The sequence below is a fragment of the Dermacentor variabilis genome, chromosome 6 (genome assembly GCF_050947875.1).
Source record: "Dermacentor variabilis isolate Ectoservices chromosome 6, ASM5094787v1, whole genome shotgun sequence".
In the NCBI taxonomy this organism is placed as follows: domain Eukaryota; kingdom Metazoa; phylum Arthropoda; class Arachnida; order Ixodida; family Ixodidae; genus Dermacentor; species Dermacentor variabilis.
The window spans coordinates 71,655,089-71,676,724 of NC_134573.1; the positions used below are offsets into that span (position 1 = coordinate 71,655,089).

Below are 21,636 nucleotides of genomic sequence, written 5' to 3' on the forward strand. Positions count from 1 at the left end.
GCACGAGCTGAAGACGCCATCGTGAAGCACAATCTGGAAGCCTACGTAGCTTAGCGTCCCTTATTCCTTACCCCTTCTAATAATAAAGTTGACCCTCACTCACTCACTTGCTGACGGCGCCGAGCAGCGTCTGTGTCCTTTCCCAAAGCAAGCGAAACCGTGCTATCGCTCGGCAAACTTTGGTTTGACCGCGTTCAACCATGGCAATGTTTCAACATTTACTTAGTCGCGCGTTACCGCGAAGCAAGATGAAAGAATACTTCTGCAATAGGCTAAGAAAGTAAGTAGTCCTTGCGAGTACTTGGAAATAAAATACAATGGCAACCATCTTGTGTCTCAATGCATGTCATTTAATCGAAACTTTTCAAGAAAGCTTCGTTAACGTTTATTCAAAAACGTGCGTCGGTTTTTTCAAAATATTTTTTTAGCTTGTGAGGTTGGTTGAATTGATGGTGGTGCTATTTTACTTGCAGGAAAACCAAACACTCGATGGCCAAGCGCTCCCCAAGGGCCATGGCCAGGCTTCCGAAAGGCTGCCGGCCGCACAGGAATTGGCGAGCGCATCGCATCAAGCGAACATCTGTTCCTGGCGGAGGGTCGAGTCGAAAGTGGTCATGCGATGACTGCATCCCCATGGAGCAAGATCAGGTGACCAAACCGGACCGCGAAGTAAAAGCGACTGCATCGCAGAACGACACAAGGAACGAATAACGCTCACCGATCCAAGTGTTGAATTGCAACTGAATCTTGATTTTCAGTTTCAGAGACAAACATATACGCATTTGTGAACGCATCAACATCAAACACGCGTAGGCAACCATGGATGCAGTCACGGGAATCGTGCAATAGCAAAACAATTTAAATACGCGTATGTATCTGCGAAGCTTACGATAAGCTTTTAATCTGGAAATAAGTGCTTGTGCCTGCATGTCCCCCTTCGTTCTCCCACTGTAAGTTTCTGCACTGTGCAGTGACTTTCATTATGGTTAACGAACTCGTCCGTTCTTAAACCTTGTGGCCATGAGATGGAACCACGAGCAGACGTTAGAGAGTTTTAACGTGCGGCTATTCCGATATTTTTTTTTGCGGATTACCGTGTAACCAGAAACGTAAATGCGAGAGGCCGGATTGGTGGCGTTACCTGGCAAGGCAGGTCCCAACCAGACAAACACAGATATATCATTCCAGTCTATTGTAGTACACTGCAATTATACTTCACTGCTGGTGTAAATTTTCGGCAGGGGTATAATTGTGAACACGTTAAATCGTGAACACAAATACCTGTCAGATGCGCTGCAACACTTTTTTTATTCTTCTACAAGTTCCCCTCTCAGGCTTCCCTTTCAGTAACCTACTTTGATAAAGTGCTCCTGCACGGGCTGTAAACGCTGACGGGCGGTCATGAATTCTTGTTCCCTAGCCAAGCTATTGAACATTACATTTGTCTTCTGAACATTAATCTTCAACCTTGCTCCTACACTTTATCGGTTAAGGTCCTCATTCATTTGTTGGAATTCCCCCCACCCCCCTGTTGCTGAATAGGACAAGGTCATCTGCAAACCGAAGCTTGTTGAAATATTCACTGTTTATACTTGTAACCCTTCCAAATGTAATAGCTTAAATAATTATTCTGAGCATACAGTGAACAGCACTGGAAATATTTTGTTATCGTTTGCTGACCACTTTCATGATAGGTAATTTTCAAATTTTATTGTGGAGAAGCAACCCAGCTATGGAATCTTCGTAGAAATTTCCCAAGGTACTCCTGTATCTCCTTGCGCTGCTTGGTTATACAATGTGTCTATGACTGCTGTTATTTCTACTGAATTAAATGCCCTTTCATAATCGGTGAAAGCCATGTAGAGAAATTGATTGCACTCCACAGATTTCTCCTAGAATATATAGTCCTGCAGCTGGTGCGACAATTAACAAAAATACCAATGTGTTTTATACGTGATTTTATCCATGGATAGCTCGAAAACTGTGCTAGGTCTAGGATTTTTGCTAACGAAAACGTGATTTCACTACTGTAGGGCTTCCATTTCACAATTTCAACATGTGCCCTAAAGGGAATACATAAATTTTAAGCTAGCAAAAATTGACCTTTGACCAGTTTATATATGCGGGCAAACTTGCGCTTATAGAGGTGACATATGTTTGCAAGCAGAACATGCATGCTATATCTAAGAAATTGGTTCTAACTAAAATAAAGTAAATCTATCGGCTTTTAAGCTATGAGTGGAGCTGGTCATAGAAGTATAACCGCGAAACGCTCTAACTGGAAGGTTCTTTCGAGCTTTCTGAGCCTCTGACGTAGCCCAGCCAGACCTATTATTTGTTGACATGGCGAAATACCTTTTCGATTAGAGACCTGTTTATTCGGTCTTTTCTTTCGCAGTACAAGATCAATCGGGCCTTCATCCAGTTCTCCTCCCTGTCACTGTTGGTGCTGTCCGTGTCCGTCATCGTGTACTTACTCAGTGCACAAGGTACACAACAAGCCAAGAATTCTACTATGACAGGTGATACTGCCATCAGTGTTTGGCACCATAATACTCATCGGCTTTACAAACACATTTAGCTCATTTAGTTACACCGTACAAATACGAATACGGGGCTTGTTTCTACCTATTCTATCGAGTGCCTGCAAGCAGAACACCACGAATGCTGGGCTTCGGGTAAACTGAATTTTCTGCTCACTCAAAGTGGCTTCACTTTAGTTCAATGTGCTGAGCGCTGCTACACATGGTCACTTTGCGCTAGGCGGAAGGATGTTTTGCGGGACGTACGACGTGCTGCTTTCCGCCAAGAGTGGCAATCTTTTTTTCTTTTTAACAAAGATTGCAAGCAATAACTGCGTGTGCGTGTCAGCGCGGTAGTTATAAAGATTCTTGTTGTTAAAAGACGCAACACACCTGACTGTACAATACATCTGCATTTATTGACTGCGTAATTGAGATTATTTACTAGAAGAGGCACCAGCCATCACTCTACCACCTTCCTTACGACAGTTATAGACAGTCCATAGTAATTTGTGACGGAAGGAGTTACTGTGGCTTGGTTACGTACCGAATCGTCGGCGATATCGGTCGTATCACGTTAGAGAGGTTTTTTATTACACACACACATACACACACACACACACACACACACACACACACACACACACACACACACACACACACACACACACACGCACACACACACACACACACAGGCACGCACGCACGCACGCACGCACGCCCGCCCGCCCGCCCGCCCGCACACACACACACACACACACACACACACACACACACACACACACACACACACACACACACACACACACACACACGCACACACACACGCACACACAAACACACACACACACGCAAAGAGAACGCAATAGACTGTTAATCTAGTTCCATTTAGGTTTCTCTAACTTCAACGCCATGAACGTTGACTCTTATGTTCCACTTCTTGCCACTGCTGTACTATGCAGGGTGTCCCAACTATCACGCACCAAGATATAAAAATATGTAAATGCCACGTCGCTTGGAGATACTCAGATTAAATTTTTGAATTCCGCCTAATTACATAATTAGTCTTAAATAATTATTAACTTCTACAATATTAGATGAAGAATATCAATGAAAAAACTGTAGAGCAACATGAAAAATTCCCCAAAAAGATTTCCGTTGCTCAATTTGTGCTACACAAACGTGTTTTTCCGAGCGTGAAAGAATCCCGCGAAATTCATGTTTCAAGTTTTTCATGTTGCTATGCAATTTTCTCTTTGACACTTTTCACCCAATTATAATATTAGAGAAGTTGACGAATCAACTCAGACTATTTAATTCGGCGGAATGCACAAAAAAAAAAACTGAGTATCGACGGCAAACATTCACTGCCTTGGTTCTGTCCAGGGACGTGGCATTTGCATATTTTTATATCTTGGTGCATGATAATTGGGACACCCTGCACACCACCATAATCTCCTTTCTCATGCGTTCCACCAAGTAACTGTAACATTTTAGTCCCGTACCGCACAGGTTCCACTTAGGGAAGCACATTTGTGAAAATTCCCCACGCAGTGGAACTTACGTGGGCCTGCGCTGTGGGTCAGGTACATTTGATTAAATGACGCAGCTCTCTCTCTCTCTTTGTGGCCACTAGCAGTGACCGGTGAGCTAGTTCTCTGTATCGACCCCTGCCACGGTGCCTCGCGAGACGCGGCGCTAGTTCGGCGGGGACTACCAGGTTCAACCGACGCCAAGGACGTGCTCGCCGCGATGTCCCGCCTGCCCAGAATAATCTCGTTCCCGCGAGAGTGCCGCCATTGGCCCCTGCAACCGTTCGAGGGCCCCTTCGTCGCGCTGGTCTCCACGCGCCCCCAGAACGCAGGTCGGCGGGCCTTCATCCGCGCGAGCTTGGCGGCGCCGTCCCTCCACCCGCCCGGATCGTTCCGGCTCATATTCTTCGTGGTGGAGCCAAAGCCCGGAGCCAACAGTAGCTGGTCTCTCAGGAAGGCGCTGCTGGTAGGCGAACGGCGCGCCACATGCGTGCGCTTTTATCCGGCGTTGAGCGAAGCTCGATTTTTAAAACTTCAGAAAAAGCATGTGCATGAACCTGCACAGTCTCTGCATAGACGAGGGATACAGATAACATTTCGCTTCGTATGTGTTAGACAGCTCTTTCTTCGGCGCCTGGAGAATGAGTTGTCGAGCAGCTGAGCGTGCGCAGTGACTTTTCGGGGAGCAAATGGTACCTTGGAGAGACTAGAAGCCTGGACTACTAATAACAGTTGCTTTAAACACTGAATCAACTAAGGTCGTCATTTCTCGTTCGAAGGGCAAACAGGTATTTTTCCCGGGGGGACATTTCCTTGAGGGGTTCCAGGGGCGCTATAACGTAAAACTATTCCAAACTTTTCTATTCCGATTCTGCAATCAGCCCTTCGCGATTGGTCAAAAACTTTTTTGCACCATCCCCACTTCACCTGTCTGTCACGCGACCTCACGAAAACCGCGATAGCTTCCCATCTGATATGACGTGTACACACTGATATCGCATGATTTGACCAAACAAAAGAAACATACTTATTTCTGATTCGACGCCTTTTCGCCATTAGCCTTCGGCTATTGGTCATGAGTTTCTAGGCTGAAGCCACTTCACCTACCTGCCACGCGACGTCACGAAACCGCAGACAATCACCACGTCAAAGTGACGTGTATGCAGTAAAGATGCATTATATGCCCAACAAAACTGAATATTCTTCTGAATAGCCGCAGGCTGCCGCGTCCGGAAAGGAGTAAAAGATGGCTGCTCACACCTGCCGGAGAGCATGGGTTTATTTGCGTGTAACAAAACTTTTTGCATGGCCGTGTAACGTTTCCGAGCACTTTCGGCACGTTTACGACCTCGTTCTGCCAATTTTTCTTTGCTGAGGATCCGTTTTAGCGTCATTCTTAAGCTTCCGTTGCATGCCGCCGCGATTGTCGACGAGGGACCGCAAGCTAAGTAAGGGAAAGCGGACACCAATCGCAGACGCCGGCACCACCCTCTTCATCCGCTTATCGATTTTCAGTGCAGTGGCTCGGCCCCATCGAATCCCTCTCCACTTGAGCATGCTTCTCCCCTCTTGTGAGCCAATTAGCTAAGACAAGCCGCTCAGTGTAGGCAATGCTATTCGTTTTTCAAGCAAACAAAAGTGACCTCCTATGAACGAGGAGAGCGTTTGACTGGTTTGTTCAGGCAACCCTGCGGGTGACCCCCCGATGCTTTCGTCAGCGGTTACGCAAATTTGACGTCAGTAGATTGGAATAAAAACATATTGAAATAGTAAGATCTATAAAACTCGTCATCATCGTCACCCTCTATTTTACGCCAACAGCAGGACTAAAGCCTCTGCCAGAGATATCCATCATCATCATCATCAGCCTGGTTACGCCCACTGCAGGGCAAAGGCCTCTCCCATATTTCTCCAACAGCCCCGGTCATGTACTAATTGTGGCCATGCCGTCCCTGCAAACTTCTTAATCTCATCCGCCCACCTAACTTTCTGCCGCCCCCTGCTACGCTTCCCTTCCCTTGGAATCCCGTCCGCAACCCTTAATGACCATCGGTTATCTTCCCTCCTCATTACATGTCCTGCCCATGCCCATTTCTTTTTCTTGATTTCAACTAAGATGTCATTAACTCGTGTTTGTTCCCTCACCCAATCTGCTCTTTTCTTATCCCTTAACGTTACACCCATCATTCTTCTTTCCATAGCTCGTTGCGTTGCCCTCAATTTAAGTAGAACCCTTTTGTAAGCCTCCAGGTTTCTGCCCCATATGTGAGTACTGGTAACACACAGCTGTTATACACTTTCCTTATGAGGGATAGTGGCAACCTGCTGTTCATGATTTGAGAATGCCTGCCAAACGCACCCCAGCCCATTCTTATTCTTCTGGTTATTTCAGTTTTATGATCCGGATCCGTGGTCACTACCTGCCCTAAGTAGATGTATTCCCTTACCACTTCCAGTGCTTCGCTACCTATCGTAAACTGCTGTTCTCTTCCGAGACTGTTAAACAATACTTTAGTTTTCTGCAAATAAATTTTCAGACCCACCCTTCTGCTTTGCCTCTCCAGGTCAGTGAGCATGCATTGCAGTTGGTCCCCTGAGTTACTAAGCAAGGCAATATCATCAGCGAATCGCAAGTTATTCAGGTATTCTCTATTAACTCTTATCCCCAATTCTTCCCAATTCAGGTATTTGAATACCTCCTGTAAACATGCTGTGAATAGCATTGGAGAGATCGTATCTCCCTGCCTGACGCCTTTCTTTATTGGGATTTTGTTGCTTTCTTTATGGAGGACTATGGTGGCTGTGGAGCCGCTATAGATATCTTTCAGTATTTTTACATACGGCTCGTCTACACCCTGATTCCGTAATGCCTCCATGACTGCTGAGGTTTCGACAGAATCAAATGCTTTCTCGTAGTCAATGAAAGCTATATATAAGGGTTGGTTATATTCCGCACATTTCTCTACACCTGATTGATAGTGTGAATATGATCTATTGTTGAGTAGCCTTTACGGAATCCTGCCTGGTCCTTTGCTTGGCAGAAGTCTAAGGTGTTCCTGATTCTATTTGCGATTACCTTAGTAAATAGTTTGTAGGCAACGGACAGTAAGCTGATCGGTCTATAATTTTTCAAGTCTTTGGCATCCCCTTTCTTATGGATTAGGATTATGTTAGCGTTTTTCCAAGATTCCGGTACGCTCGACGTCATGAAGCATTGCGTATACAGGGTGGCCAGTTTCTCTAGAACAATCTGCCCACCATCCTTCAAAAAATCTGCTGTTACCTGATCCTCCCCAGCTGCCTTCCCCCTTTGCATATCTCCCAAAGCTTTCTTTACTTCTTCCGGCGTTACCTGTGGGATTTCGAGTTCCTCTAGACTATTTTCTCTTCCATTATCGTCGTGGGTGCCACTGGTACTGTATAAATCTCTATAGAACTCCTCAGCCACTTGAACTATCTCATCCATATTAGTAATGATATTGCCGGTTGTGTCTCTTAACGCATACATCTGATTCTTGCCAATTCCTAGTTTCTTCTTCACTGTTTTTAGGCTTCCTCCGTTCCTGAGAGCATGTTCAATTCTATCCATATTATACTTCCTTATGTCTGCTGTCTTACGCTTGTTGATTAACTTCGAAAGTTCTGCCAGTTCTATTCTAGCTGTAGGGTTAGAGGCTTTCATACATTGGCGTTTCTTGATCAGATCTTTCGTCTCCTGCGATAGTTTACTGGTATCCTGCCTAACGGAGTTACCACCGACTTCCATTGCACACTCCTTAATGATGCCCACAAGATTGTCATTCATTGCTTCAACATTAAGGTCCTCTTCCTGAGTTAAAGCCGAATACCTGTTCTGTAGCTTGATCTGAAATTCCTTTATTTTCCCTCTTACCGCTAACTCATTGATCGGCTTCTTATGTACCAGTTTCTTCCGTTCCCTTCTCAGGTCTAGGCTAATTCGAGTTCTTACCATCCTGTGGTCACTGCAGCGCACCTTGCCGAGCACGTCCACATCTTGTATGATGCCCAGAGATATCCAGTTACCCTTGTATTGCGCTAGCAGGTTCCAAGTTGTGTCTGCATATTTTCTAATTTCGTCACCTCACCTAATCGTTTGCCATCCCCGACTGCCCTTTCCTTCCTTAGGCACCCATTGTGTAACTCTGATGTTCCATTGGTTACCCGCACTACGCCGTTACGTGGCCTGCCAAGCTTTATTTTTTCCTGTTACGAGGAAGCTTTAACTTGGGTCCAACTCCGATGCCGCCTATTTAAATACACGTAAAATACTGAAACGCTTTTCTGTAATTACTACTGGGCCCACTTTATTGAGCTTTGTTGCTTTCGAGAGAGAAAGCTAAATTGTAGTGACTGTTGGAAGCAGAACTTCAAATTAGAGCCTGAATTTTCTTAAAGAAACTTTCAAAACTTGGTAAGTTTGGAAAATATACAAACACGAAGTTTAGAAATCCCTAGCTTTGCACCAGGAACAGATATCGCAATTCTGTAAACTGAATCCGTTATAGCATCCAAAGCAGACAGCTTGTATATGTCAGTTGATATCTGACGTCAATTTGTTACACTGTTTACAAAAGTTTTACAAAAATTCTAATCACATATAATGCTTTAGTTGAGAGATACGCATGCTGTATCAATTGTGACCACTTTAAATGTACTATGAGGTGCAATTTCAGAATTGTGATCTATGTTAATTGATTTACAGAGTTGTAAACATGATAACATCATTTTCTGAAAAGTTGCGATTTTCACTAATTTTCATTAATATATTAACGACATAAATCGAAAATTCGCAGCCAACACTCACTAGTTTCAACTTTTTCTTTTAAATGCAAGAAAACTCATCAAATAGGGGCTCTAGTTGCTGAGAAAAACAATTTCTCCTTTCTCATGTATTTAGATGGGAGCGCCCGAGCAAACATTTGCTCATAATGTCAACCTGAGTATCGGCTACTCTAACCTGCTGTCTTTCTATACAAATGCTAGGCGTTTATTTGTCAGAATTAATACAGTAGGATGATCACGTGAATACCATTTCAACAAAACTTTCTCGTACGTATAACTGATGTTTTAAACTGGTACCGGTATCTCATTTTAGTGTCGATGAAATTATTGATTTATAACGCCCTCTTTGTTTCTCCCCTAATGTTTTTTTTTCGTTATAGCAATAACGGCAGAAATAATTTTGTCGATGCTTCTAGGAATACTGAAGAATATTCTGAGAATAGGCAATACAATGACGTACAATCAACCTCTGGGCATAGAATAAATATGAATCAATTATAGTGAGTGACTTGTATCAAGGCAGACCTGCTGCGTGAATATTCCATTTGTTGCAGGTGGCCATGTTTCATTTTTGTTGAGCCGATAATCATTTGCCCTAATGATGAAGTGCCTGCTGCCAGAAAAGAAAACTGAGAAATGGAAGGTTCCTCACTGTGGCACATACTATGTTATGCAAATGCTCATCAATACCCTTCCTTGTGTATAGAACAGTTTTCGAGAAAGATGCATTGACTCACTAAAAATAAAACTAAGCTAGTAAACCAGCATTATATGCTGTAGGTCTTAGAAATATCTAGAATTATTATGTTGACGTAGAAAATGTTCCGCATAATTATTTACCCCCATATGTATTTTACTTTGTATCACATACATTTTTTTGTACTTCTGTTGTTGATACACCAATTGCGTTCCCATGTTTTCCCGCTTCTGCCAGTGATCAAACGGATGCGAGGGTCCCTTTAGCCTTCAGCGGACGACTATTCCTCTCGCCTTTATTCAAATTGCAGTGTGATAAAAAATACAGAGACAAGGAAAGAAAAAAGGGAGGCGTGCCAAGCCAGGGCGATCAAGCGAACGTGTGTTGGGAGGGCGTGAATGTTGTTAGGCAGGTTAATCGACAAGCGTAAGACAGCTGACATAAGGAAGTATAATATGGTAAAAATTGAACATGCTCTCAGGAACGGAGGAAGCCTAAAAGCAGCGAAGAAGAAACTAGGAATTGGCAAGAATCAGACGTATGCGTTAAGAGACAAAGCCGGCAGTATCATTACTAATATGGATGAGATAGTTCAAGTGGCTGAGGAGATCTATAGAGATTTATACAGTACCAGTGGCACCCACGACGATAATGGAATAGAAAATAGTCTAGAGGAATTCTAAATCCCACAGGTAACGCCGGAAGAAGTAAAGAAAGCCTTGGGAGCTATGCAAAGGGGGAAATCAGCTGGGGAGGATCAGGTAACAGCAGATTTGTTGAAGGATGATGGGCAGATTGTTCTAGAAAAACTGGCCATCCTGTATACGCAATGCCTCATGACCTGGAGCGTACCGGAATCTTGGAAGAACGCTAACATAATCCTAATCCATAAGAAAGAGGACGCCAAAGACTTCAAAAATTATAGACCGATCAGCTTACTGTCCGTTGCTTACAAAATATTTACTAAGGTAATCGCAAATAGAATCAGGAGCACCTTAGCCTTCTGTCAACCAAAGGACCAGGCAGGATTCCGTAAAGGCTACCCAACAGTAGACCATATTCACACTATCAATAAGGTGATAGAGAAATGTGCGAAATATAACCAACCCTTATATATAGCTTTCATTGATTACTAGAAAGCGTTTGATTTAGTCGAAACCTCAGCGGTCATGGAGGCATTACGGAATCAGGGTGTAGACGAGCCGTATGTAAAAATACTGAAAGATATCTATAGCGGCTCCACAGCCGCAGTAGTCCTTCATAAAGAAAGCAACAAAATCCCTATAAAGAAAAGCGCCAGGCAGGGAGATACGATCTCTCCAATGCTATTCACAGCGTGTTTACAGGAAATATTCAGAGACCTGGATAGGGAAGAATTGGGGATAAGGGTTAATGGAGAATACCTTAGTAACTTCCGATTCGTTGATGATATTGCCTTGCTTAGTAACTCAGGGGACCAACTGCAATGCATGCTCACTGACCTGGAGAGGCAAAGCAGAAGGGTGGGTCTAAAAATTAATCTGCAGAAAACTAAAGTAATGTTTAACAGTCTCGGAAGAGAACAGCAATTTACAATGGGCAGCGAGGCACTGGAAGTCGTAAGGGAATACATCTACTTAGGGCAGGTAGTGACTGCGGATCCGGATCATGAGACGGAAATAATCAGAAGAATAAGAATGGGCTGGGCTGCGTTTGGCAGGCATTCTCAGATCATGAACAGCAAGTTGCCATTATCCCTCAAGAGAAAAGTGTATAATAGCTGTGTCTTACCAGTACTCACCTACGGGGCAGAAACATGGAGGCTTACGAAAAGGGTTCTACTCAAATTGAGGACGACGCAACGAGCTATGGAAAGAAGAATGATAGGTGTAACGTTAAGGGATAAGAAAAGAGCAGATTGGGTGAGGGAACAAACGCGAGGTAAAGATATCTTAGTTGAAATCAAGAAAAAGAAATGTGCATGGGCAGGACACGTAATGAGGAGGGAAGATAACCGATGATCATTAAGAGTTACGGAATGGATTCCAAGGGAAGGGAAGCGTAGCAGAGGGCGGCAGAAAGTTAGGTGCGCGGATGAGATTAAAAAGTTTGCAGGGACAACATGGCCACAATTAGTACATGACCGGGGTAGATGGAGAAGTATGGGAGGGGACTTTGCCCTACAGTGAGCGTAACCAGGCTGATGATGATGACGATGAATGTTGTTAGGATTCGATACATGTGATGCAACATGATGTCCCGTAAAAGCAAGAGCGCGAGGCTTTTGTCCTGTGAGCACGTAATGATTTTGCTTGCGTCGGCGTGGGGAAAGGCTTTGGGTGGCATGAATGACGACGAGTGCTACGATGTGCTCCCCAGCTACAAGCGTCTGGACGGTGGAAATGGTTTCGAATCCGAGGAATCCGTGAGCGCCGTCGACCACCCCTTCCCAGATGCTTCGTCCGCTTGAGTACTGCACGATATTGCTATAAAGGAGGGCATTCTGCTGGGCTTTCTTTGTCTCCCTCGCAAGGGCTCTGACCCCTGCTTGCCCGCACCCAGAGTGGTGTTCTTTTTGTGCACTGCGAAGGAAGGGGGCTATGACGATTCCGGCACAGATGGAGTGTTCGAGTTGTTCGAACGCTTGCTCAGTTGGTGTTGCGTGGTTTCGGAATACCAGGCATTTCAAGACCTGGACCACATTTGTGGAGTCGCTGAAGTTGCTTACTGCGATGGGCAGTAAGACGTTAATCTGTTTTTCCTAGAGTTGAATGAAATATGTGCTAGGAAATCTAGTAGGTGACGGGGCTTATGACGCAAGCACTGACTACGCGTAATACATACTGCTCTTTTAAACCAGGCCAGCGGTTACTGATTGGCTGGATTATGTGCTTATTTTGGTTGGTTTCCAGTTTGAGAAGATGTAACAAGTGTGTGAATTTGCAAGTCCGCTTGTATCTGTAGTCCTACAATTGATTCTAAGGCGCTGAATTATTTGTGTAAAGAACCCCTCCAAACGCACAGCAATTAGCTGTGAAGGGTGTGCCTGACGCTGGATATACGTACGATGAGGAGTTCAGATATTTATGCAACACACGCGGCGCGAAAACCTCGCACACAGTTTGCACCATGTTGAGGGCCTCCTGATGGGCGTGCTGAATGTCGTTTCCTGAGCCTCCTGTTGCTCTGAGGCTCACATCATCTGCATTACGCGTGGATTAGGTCAGGGGTTCGCGTCAACAAGTGCCGGAGCCGGGCCATGGTGGTTTAAAAAGGGGGTCTAGGGTACCGCCGCGCCTGGTGAGTTGCCGCGTCCTAGGACATGGATTCTGTCGGATCGCAAGTGCCTACACCTAGAGTAGCCGTTTGGTCCTTCCGGAGAAACTTCATGGACGCACAGGTGCGCCGATAACAATGTGATCAGAATATAAGGTCGTGCGAGACGTACTCAACGTTTTTATTGAGATCCAGTAACAATATAGGTCGGTTCTGAGACAAGCTAGGACCATCAACAACATCCCTTTTAGCTGTAGGAGAATGTCCTGGGTAGACGTATTGGGTTATTGGCCGCAAAGTGTATGCGGTAAGAAGTCTCAGGCCTAGCTCTAGAAAGTGTTGAAGCAGCTGTAGTATTATATGCTCCAGTGCTTTCTCTAAGCGCAAGATTGGCCTTAGGCTGGGTAGGGAGAGAGGTTTACCTGGCTTCGGGATAACAGCATAGCCGGCGCGATACCACTAGTGGAGAAGCGTGCCTGTTCACCAGTGCTCATTGTACATTATTGTTGGTTAATTGCCTGATCGTGTAGTTTTAGAACTAAGTGGTGCTCTATGTTGTTAGTCGCTGGAACGGTACAGCAGTTAATACTTTTGAGCACCCCTTTCGTATCATGTTTCATGATGTTCGCGTCTAGGGGTCTTTCTTCGGTTTAAGGGCATTTGAGTTAGAGGGGCTTCGGTAGAGTGGCTATGTGCCACGGCTCCAGTTGTATAAGTAGAGTTCTAGTTGTTTGAGGATAGAGGGATCGTGGACCTGCCGGTCCCGCAGCCCTGGCTTTTTGCGACCACGATTGCCCTTTTGCTCGCACTACAGTGTTATGGTTGAGAGGTGGAAGCGGCCGGTGACCTCGACTGGTTTGGTTGCTCTTCTTCACTCGAGTCACTGGATGACGCTTAAAGCCGAGAAGGGTGCGCAGGCGTCTTCCTTGCAGAAACACGCCAGGATAGTGGTCGGCCTCCAAGGGAATTGCTTAAAAACTTAACGAACCTGGACAAAAATATCTTGCTGCTACCGATGCTTTCGAGCATTATTTTCTCAACTTGCACACCCTTCTCAGTCTCTTTGAGTGCGGATATGCTAGGCTGAAAGGGGACGCCAAAGACTCGAAAAATATAGACCGATCAGCTTGTTGTCCGTTGTCTACAAAGTATTCACTAAGGTAATCGCAAATAGAATCAGGAACACCTTAGATTTCTGTCAACCAAAGGATCAGGCAGGATTTCGTAAAGGCTGCTTAACAATAGACCATATTCACACTATCAATCAGGTGACAGAAAAATGTGCGGAATATAACCAACCCTTATATATAGCTTTCATTGATTACGAGAAAGCGTTTGATTCAGTCAAAACCTCAGCCCTCATGAAGGCATTACGGAATCAGGATGTGGACGAACCGTATGTAAAAATACTGGAAGATATCTATAGCGGCTCCACAGCCACCGTAGTCCTCCATAAAGAAAACAACAAAATCCCAATAAAGAAAGGCGTCAGGCAGGGAGATACGATCTCTCCAATGTTATTCACAGCGTGTTTACGGGAGGTATTCAGAGACCCGGATTGGAAAGAATTGGGGATAAGGGTTAATGGAGAATACCTTAGTAACTTGCGATTCGCTAATGATATTGCCTTGCTTAGTAACTCAGGGGACCAATTGCAATGCATGCTCACTGACCTGGAGAGTCAATGCAGAAGGGAGGGTCTAAAAATTAATCTGTAGAAAACTAAAGGAATGTTTAATAGTCTCGGAAGATAACAGCAGTTTACGATAGGTGGCGAGGCACTGGAAGTGGTAATGGAATACATCTACTTAGGGCAGGTATTGACCGCGGATCTGGAACATGAGACTGAAATAATCAGAAGAATAAGAATGGGCTGGGGTGCGTTTGGCAGGCGTTCTCAGATCATGAAGAGCAGGTTGCCATCATCCCTCAAGAGAAAAGTGTAAAACAGTAAAACAGTAGTGTCTTACCAGTACTCATCTACGGAGCAGAAACCTGGAGGCTTACGAAAATGGTGCTACTTAAATTGAGGATCACGCAAAGAGCTATGGAAAGAATGATAGGTGTAACGTTAAGGGATAAGAAAAGAGCGGATTGGGTGAGGGAACAAACGCGAGTTAATCACATCTCAGTTGAAATCAAGAAAAAGAAATGGGCATGGGCAGGATATGTAATGAGGAGGGAAGATAACCGATGATCATTAAGGGTTACTGTCTGGATTCCAAGAGAAGGGAAGCGTAGCAGGGGGTGGCAGAAAGTTAGGTGGGCGGATGACATTAAGAAGTTTGCAGGGACAACAAGTCCGAAATTAGCACATGACCGAGGTGGTTGGAGAAGCATGGGAGATGCCTTTGCCCTACAGTGGGTGTAGCAGCAAAATTGTGATTGTGACTGGTGTAGCAGCAAAAGTGTGAGTGACGAAACTAGCCTTTTATTGGGTGAACCTGTGCCCTCAAAAGCAAGTTACACTCAAAGAACAGCGATAGCGGCGAACAGAGTCGGCGACCGTCAAAAGTCTGATCAGCCGGTCAAGCGCGTCGGCTTTTATACATCAGTTATCGAAGGCTCCTGAGTAATCGCTGGGGCCCGCTTGTCTTCGACAATGTTCTACACCATTCGCGTCGCGCGATGAAATCAGATTACACAAGGTTCGGTGGCAACATACAGCGGATAGAACCATCGAAAACTTTCGAGAAACTTCCAATACATGCAGGTGCGTCCTGCGCCGTGTGACAAGGCAGTGAAACGTGGTCACCCGATAAACAATTACACGTGTGAATATATATAAACACAAATGTCTAGATCAGAATTAGGTGGCGGGAACAAATCTAACCGACGTTTCGCGGCTTCTCCGGACAGGCATAGTGATTCAGGAGGCTTGATGCATTCCATGGTCGTTGTACTTCGCCGCTTGGTGCCTGCGGATTGTCAGTACCATTTCTGACACCATGCATAGACACCTGGCTTTCTGAGATGCTGGCACACTACAAAAGCAGGAAACAACGCTGTTTTCTGAATACGGTTGTTTGCTGTGTACTATTGAAGGACAAATTGGTGGGTTCAATGAAGAAAAGAGAGCGTGGTCTTCACTAGCATTCATGATAGCTAGCGTGCATCAAGATGCGCGCATATGCAGATACGATAGAGGTGGCACGCGCACGTAGGGTTAAAGGGCCTCCAGAGACGCGGAGTGATTTGGGTTGTAAAAGTCAAAGCTACTCTCGATCGCCTGGCGGCCGAACACAGTGGTTGCGGCCGCAGTCTACAGAAACGCCTGGTTTTGTTTCACAAACGCTGAAGCGAAGTGGAAGCACCAGCATCGCTATAGGCATATTCACATCGCAGCGGAGCCCACGGGTTGCATCAGCACTATCGTGGAAGGTTTTCGGCAGAGCATCCTTTGCAATGAGGCGTAGTGCAGGAGGCAGGTCCTTCAATCCCTCACATGATTAGGCGGGCTCGAGATCGGGAGCAAAAACGCCTGACTCATGTCATTGCCTAAACATTCGTTTCACACGCTCGTAGCCCTCCTGCGAGATTTTTAAGCATTGCTTTTAGCTCCCGTTGTCGGCCTCCTTCACCTGACCTTGAGCCAAAAGCCAGCGCCCTTATGCGGGCACTCAAACGAGATCATCCGTGCAACCAGTCAAAACTTCAGAGTATGCAGTCTCTGGCCCCCAATCTTTTGTAGAGTACCGCACTACATACGCTGCCCAAACAAGTTGCAAAAACTATTGCTTCCGACTTCTTCCTAATGTTTGTTCCCATTATCGCTCCATCTGTAACATATAGTACACTGAAGTTTTAGTGGTAATTTCCAATGGTGACGTTCAAGAGGCAGATGCAGGGCACCATATACTTCAATGTCATCTTTGGAACGCCAAAGCTCCGTGAGTTCCGTGGCAAGGATTTTGCGTCGCCTCGAGAGATGGCGCCTCCTTCAGGCGCTTTTCTTCTAGCTGAGCAGTGCGCTCTGTCACCCTGGCGTCTTTCGCTGCCTGTCGTGCCACTTTCTTCTTTCTTCTTTTAAGTCCATATGGACGAGTCACAGTATGGCGTCGTGCGGTAGGTGTGGTGGGGTGTGCCGTTGCAAACATACACTCCACCCATATTAATATTGTGGCTAGTATCATCTCCGACTAATCTGCTTTGCCGGTTGCCACTTCATTCTTACGTTTACTTTCGATTACAGGAGAGCCGGTACTTCTTTTTAAAAGAGGAATGTCTTTTTTGGTGGGTTACCTGCAGTTTTCTGTATCAGGTCTGTGTGTTCGACGTCCTTCATGGGCCGATCTCGGAGATAGTGCACCCCAAATCTAAGTGCCACTTGGGCCACTGGGAATATGTCACTAGGCCAGATTTGCGGAGTGGCAACTTATGAGTTGGAATTATTCCGCAATTATTCGACATATTTGCACACCCGAAATGGAATGATGGCGAAATCTTGCAGGCGGAATGGTTACGTAATTTGGGCCCGGCATTTTCGAAAGGAGTTCAAATGAAAAGGTCACACCGTTCAGGAGCACGAAAAGTTCATTTTTTTGCGAAACTACAAAATCACTAAATTGACCAATTAGACAAAACTAGAGTTAGCATATTTATTAGCATTCTTAAATTTGTACTCAGGCTATTTCAGTATCTACCTATAAGCGACTACTTCTGCCGCAGTAATTATAAATAATCAGGCCTACGAATTTTACACATATCATGATCTGGAAAGTTTCGTTTCTTCCATGTGTTAAAGTGCAGTTAAAACAGCAACATCAAGTACGATTTAACTTCCTATGTCTTTGTTAAGGCGTCACGTTGTTCAAGTCCTTCGAATTTTAGTTACCTTTTTAACATTTAGCTAGGCAGGTAAGTTGTCAAGAATTATTACAATTAGCAAGGACGCGCTTCACTTACAATAAAGGGATGTATGCTGAAAACGGCCATGTCACAAAAGGCCCTGAGCTAGTCTACAGAGATTTGGAATGCGCGCCTTGTATAGTATTCAGAAGTCGCAATGACAGGGGGTGGAAGAGGCGTACGGAAAAATTGTGTCGGCTAATACGCCAGTAAATGTGAAACAAAAAAAAAAGAAAAAAAATGCGGCAGATTTGAGCGATTCCTACGGCTCTGAACTCATTTGCTGCGACAGCAGCATTCTCCTTCAAAAGTACCATTCTAATTTTGCTTTCCTGCTTTTTCCTCAAACGATTGCGCTCACCGACAGCGTGGGACACAGTGTCAGAATGTTTTACACTTTGCTCCAGTCGAATGGTTGACGTTTATGTAGGTTACAGGCAACAGCACTCTCAGGAGGTGAGGTCACGAAGCCTGTTTTCTTTTCGAGAAAAAACAGCCCATTATGCGTTACGTTGGTGAGACTTCAAGAATATGCTATTTTTGTCGCTAGGAACGCAGGCACACTTAGAAGTTCCTGCACCTTTCACTCTTCCAAGGAGTTAAAATGAGTGTAATTACGGGATCTCTACTTTCTGAAATGAAGTGGGAATGGAACGGAGGGATCCACTCTGCAGTTTTTAATTGATTATGGGCCACTACGTATGTGTCACTGGGCTCACTTGGTATATGACACTCGGTATGTGCAACTGGGACCACTAGTTATGTGGTGACAGATGACGATGTTAGCGGTGGTGGTGATCATGATGATGGTGATGAAATCCCGACGGCGGCGGCTGCATTTCAGTGGGGGCGAAATGCAAGAACAAGGTACAGAAAAGGTCTCAATGCGTAGCATTTTTTTTTGCGCGGTTATTAACTTTTGCTCTGTTTCCCAAATTTCAGTTGGCCCACTCCCCAATCTAGGTTCGGCCATCCCCGTATAATCCACAAGTATAGGTTGACCCAATGCCAAGTTTAAGATGGCCCACCCCAATTCCATGTATTTCTTATGGAGCCGCTCCTATAGATTCCCATGGGAAAGGTGTCGCGTTTATTTTGTTTCAGACACAATGTTGGTACAAAATTGCTGGGTTGCTCGCCAAGGAATACTGCGCATGAAAATGCCCATGCACCGGGCATTTGGTCACGTTAAAGGGCCCCTCACCAGGTCTGGCCATTTTGAGGTGACAAGCGCAGAGCATACATTGCACGATAACAATCGTGTCTGCAAAGTATTACGTCGCTACACGCTGCGGAAAGATATAGAATTTCAATCCGAACGCCGTTTCCCACTTCACTCGCGGCCGCCGCAGTCCAAGCCAGGCGGTGACGTAATCGTGCCCCTCCGCCTACGTAATCGTGTCCACAGTGTGACATCGCCCGTGGTGACACGTCACTTCGGGTATTATTCAAGACACCATCTGTTATTTGTGTGATCTCTAGCTTAAAATGACGAATTGAAGTTTAGAGGAATAATAAAACACACAAGCGGAATGCCGGCGTGTTTTTTTGTTTTATTTCGCACCGAAGCAAGAGAGATGTACTTCCGCTTCGCCTGCTTGTTCCCACGGTCGTTCGGTCACCTGTGCAGGTACCGAAACTATGCCATCTTCTACCGTGTTCCAGCGTGCCATCACGCTCTGCGATCCGCTTGTTCTGCCTCAGTATTCGTGTAGCACCGAATTATATCGCTAATTATGTTTCCTTGTGCACAGGGCGCAAAATCGTGCGCTGCGCGATTGAGACAACAGCTCGCGCGCGGCATGGTTGGCGGAAATGCGTAGCGCAGGAAAAGAAAAGCAAGGAGAAAAAAAATGGAGGCGGGGCCTGCAAGGTATGCGTCACGTAATCCTCGAGGTCTGGTATGGGAGAGCGCAGGGAAAAAAAATTAAACTATGGGGTTTTACGTGCCAAAACCACTTTCTGATTATGAGGCACGCCGTAGTGGAGGACTCCGGAAATTTCGACCACCTGGGTTTTTTTAACGTGCACCTAAATCTTAGTACACGGGTCTTTTCGCATTTCCCCCTCATCGGAATGCGGCTGCCATGGCCGGAACACAGGTAGGGAATTTCGCTTGCGAAAGCTAGACAGGGCGAGTGGAGAGAATGTCTTGCTTGGCAGTGGAGCCCGCCTGCTGAAATTACGGGTTTGCGGCACTGCAGTATTTATATCTGGGCTATTAATGAACCTATTTGAAAAATCTTTCCGTCAGACGGCTTTCTAGAGGACACGTAATAACTTCCAGCGTATAATCAAAATTTGCTATGGGGCCTGGTGAGGGGCCCTTTAACGAACCCCAAGTAGTCCAAACTAATCAGACTATGGCGTGCCTCATAATCACATCGTGGTTTCGGCATGTGAAATCCAGAATTAAAGGACAAGGTACACCCTATTCTTGCCCCCAACTTGTTCATGAAATATTTGTCTTTTATTGATCTCAACTAGGGGTTGAATGGTCTCCCAACTTTTTCAGTGCCGGTATCAAAACTGTCTGCACTGGCGAGCCTCTTCCGATGCATACATATGTATGAATGAGTTAGAATTACATATAATAATAATAATAATAATAATAATAATAATAATAATAATAATAATAATAATAATAATAATAATAATAATAATAATAATAATAATCAACAACATCAGCAGCTTATTTTAAGTCCACTGCAGGACGAAGGCCTCTCTCTGCGATCTCCAATTACCCTTGTCCTGTGCCAACCGATTCAAACTTGAGCCTGCGAATTTCTTAATTTCATCTCCCCACCTAGTCATCTGCTGTCCTCGACTGCGTTTCCGTTCTCTTGGCACTCATTCAGTAACCCTAATGGTCCATCGGTTGTCTTACCTTCGCCTTACATGACCTGCCCAGCTCCACTTCTTCCTCTTAATGGCAATTAGAATATCGGCAATCCCTGTTTGCTCTCTGAACCACACCGCTCTCTTGCTGTCTCTTAACGTTATGCCTAACATTCTTCGTTCTATCGCTCTTTGTGCGGTCCTTAAAGAGACTGACAACTGGCCAGAATGTGTTATGACACGTTGATGGAAACGAAATGAGCATGATTTATAGTTATGTAATCCAACACGGTGTTCGCGATTTAAGTAGGAATTATAATTTCGAACTGGCAAAAAAGCCTGAAAAACCATTAAGTTGCGAGATCTGGCGGTGAAATCTTAATACTTTGGATGTATTCCATGATATTACTGTAAGCCGACTGTTATTGAATACATCATTATTGTTTAAAATTTCAGTTGCTATAACCTTAGACACTTGCACATTGTTCTATGCTTCGAAAATGGCAACACGCTAAACTCTGTATCATGTCGAAAGGCATCGTTTCGTTTTCGATAGTATTGGTTTCGTTTTGACTGGTTAAATACCAAAGCAGTTGTACAGTGAACCACAAGAACACGTAGCTATTATCGCAGAAATCATTTAACAATTGGGAAAACATGAACCACAGGAACATCGACTTCATAAACAACATTATACTTTGTTACAGCATGGCCACACTTGTCGTCTGCATCCCACTAATGCCGGGTATAATCGCTATAGCGCTCACTTATTACCGTTTTCAGCATGCTTCTAGTGAACGACTATATCCTCACGGCAGATCGAAAAATTCTGATAAAAATGTTCCACGGCGTTTTCCGCGTTGGCACTTCATGAACAAACACTCTGGCCGGTAAGCTTTCCAATGCAGTAAAAAAAATGGGTACCATGAAAATTGGTTGTCAGTACCTTTAACTTGTTTTCGAGCTTCATTGTAAGTATCCAAGTTTCTGCCCCGTAGGTTAGCACCGGTAGAATGCACTGATTGTACAACTTTCTTTTTAGTGATAATGGTACGCTTCCAGTCAGGATGTGATAATGTCTGCCGTGTGCGCTCCACCCCATTTTTATTCTTCTGTAAATTTCCTTCTTATGCTCATGGTC

At 44.9% G+C, this 21,636-nt stretch overlaps 1 protein-coding gene across 3 annotated transcripts in view; it reads left to right on the plus strand.

The window, feature by feature from the left end:
- The window catches only part of LOC142584855 (uncharacterized), a 38,601-nt gene that overhangs the window by 11,505 nt on the left and 5,460 nt on the right, over positions 1-21,636 (plus strand). For 2 of the 3 annotated variants that reach the window (XM_075695161.1, XM_075695162.1), the window contains exons 2-4: positions 474-648; positions 2,399-2,522; positions 4,159-4,520. In XM_075695161.1, the coding sequence (XP_075551276.1) occupies positions 490-648; positions 2,399-2,522; positions 4,159-4,520 (645 nt within the window). In that variant the 5' untranslated portion in view covers positions 474-489. The remainder of the gene's footprint in view (positions 1-473; positions 649-2,398; positions 2,523-4,158; positions 4,521-21,636) is intronic. The other variant, XM_075695163.1, reaches the window with a different exon arrangement.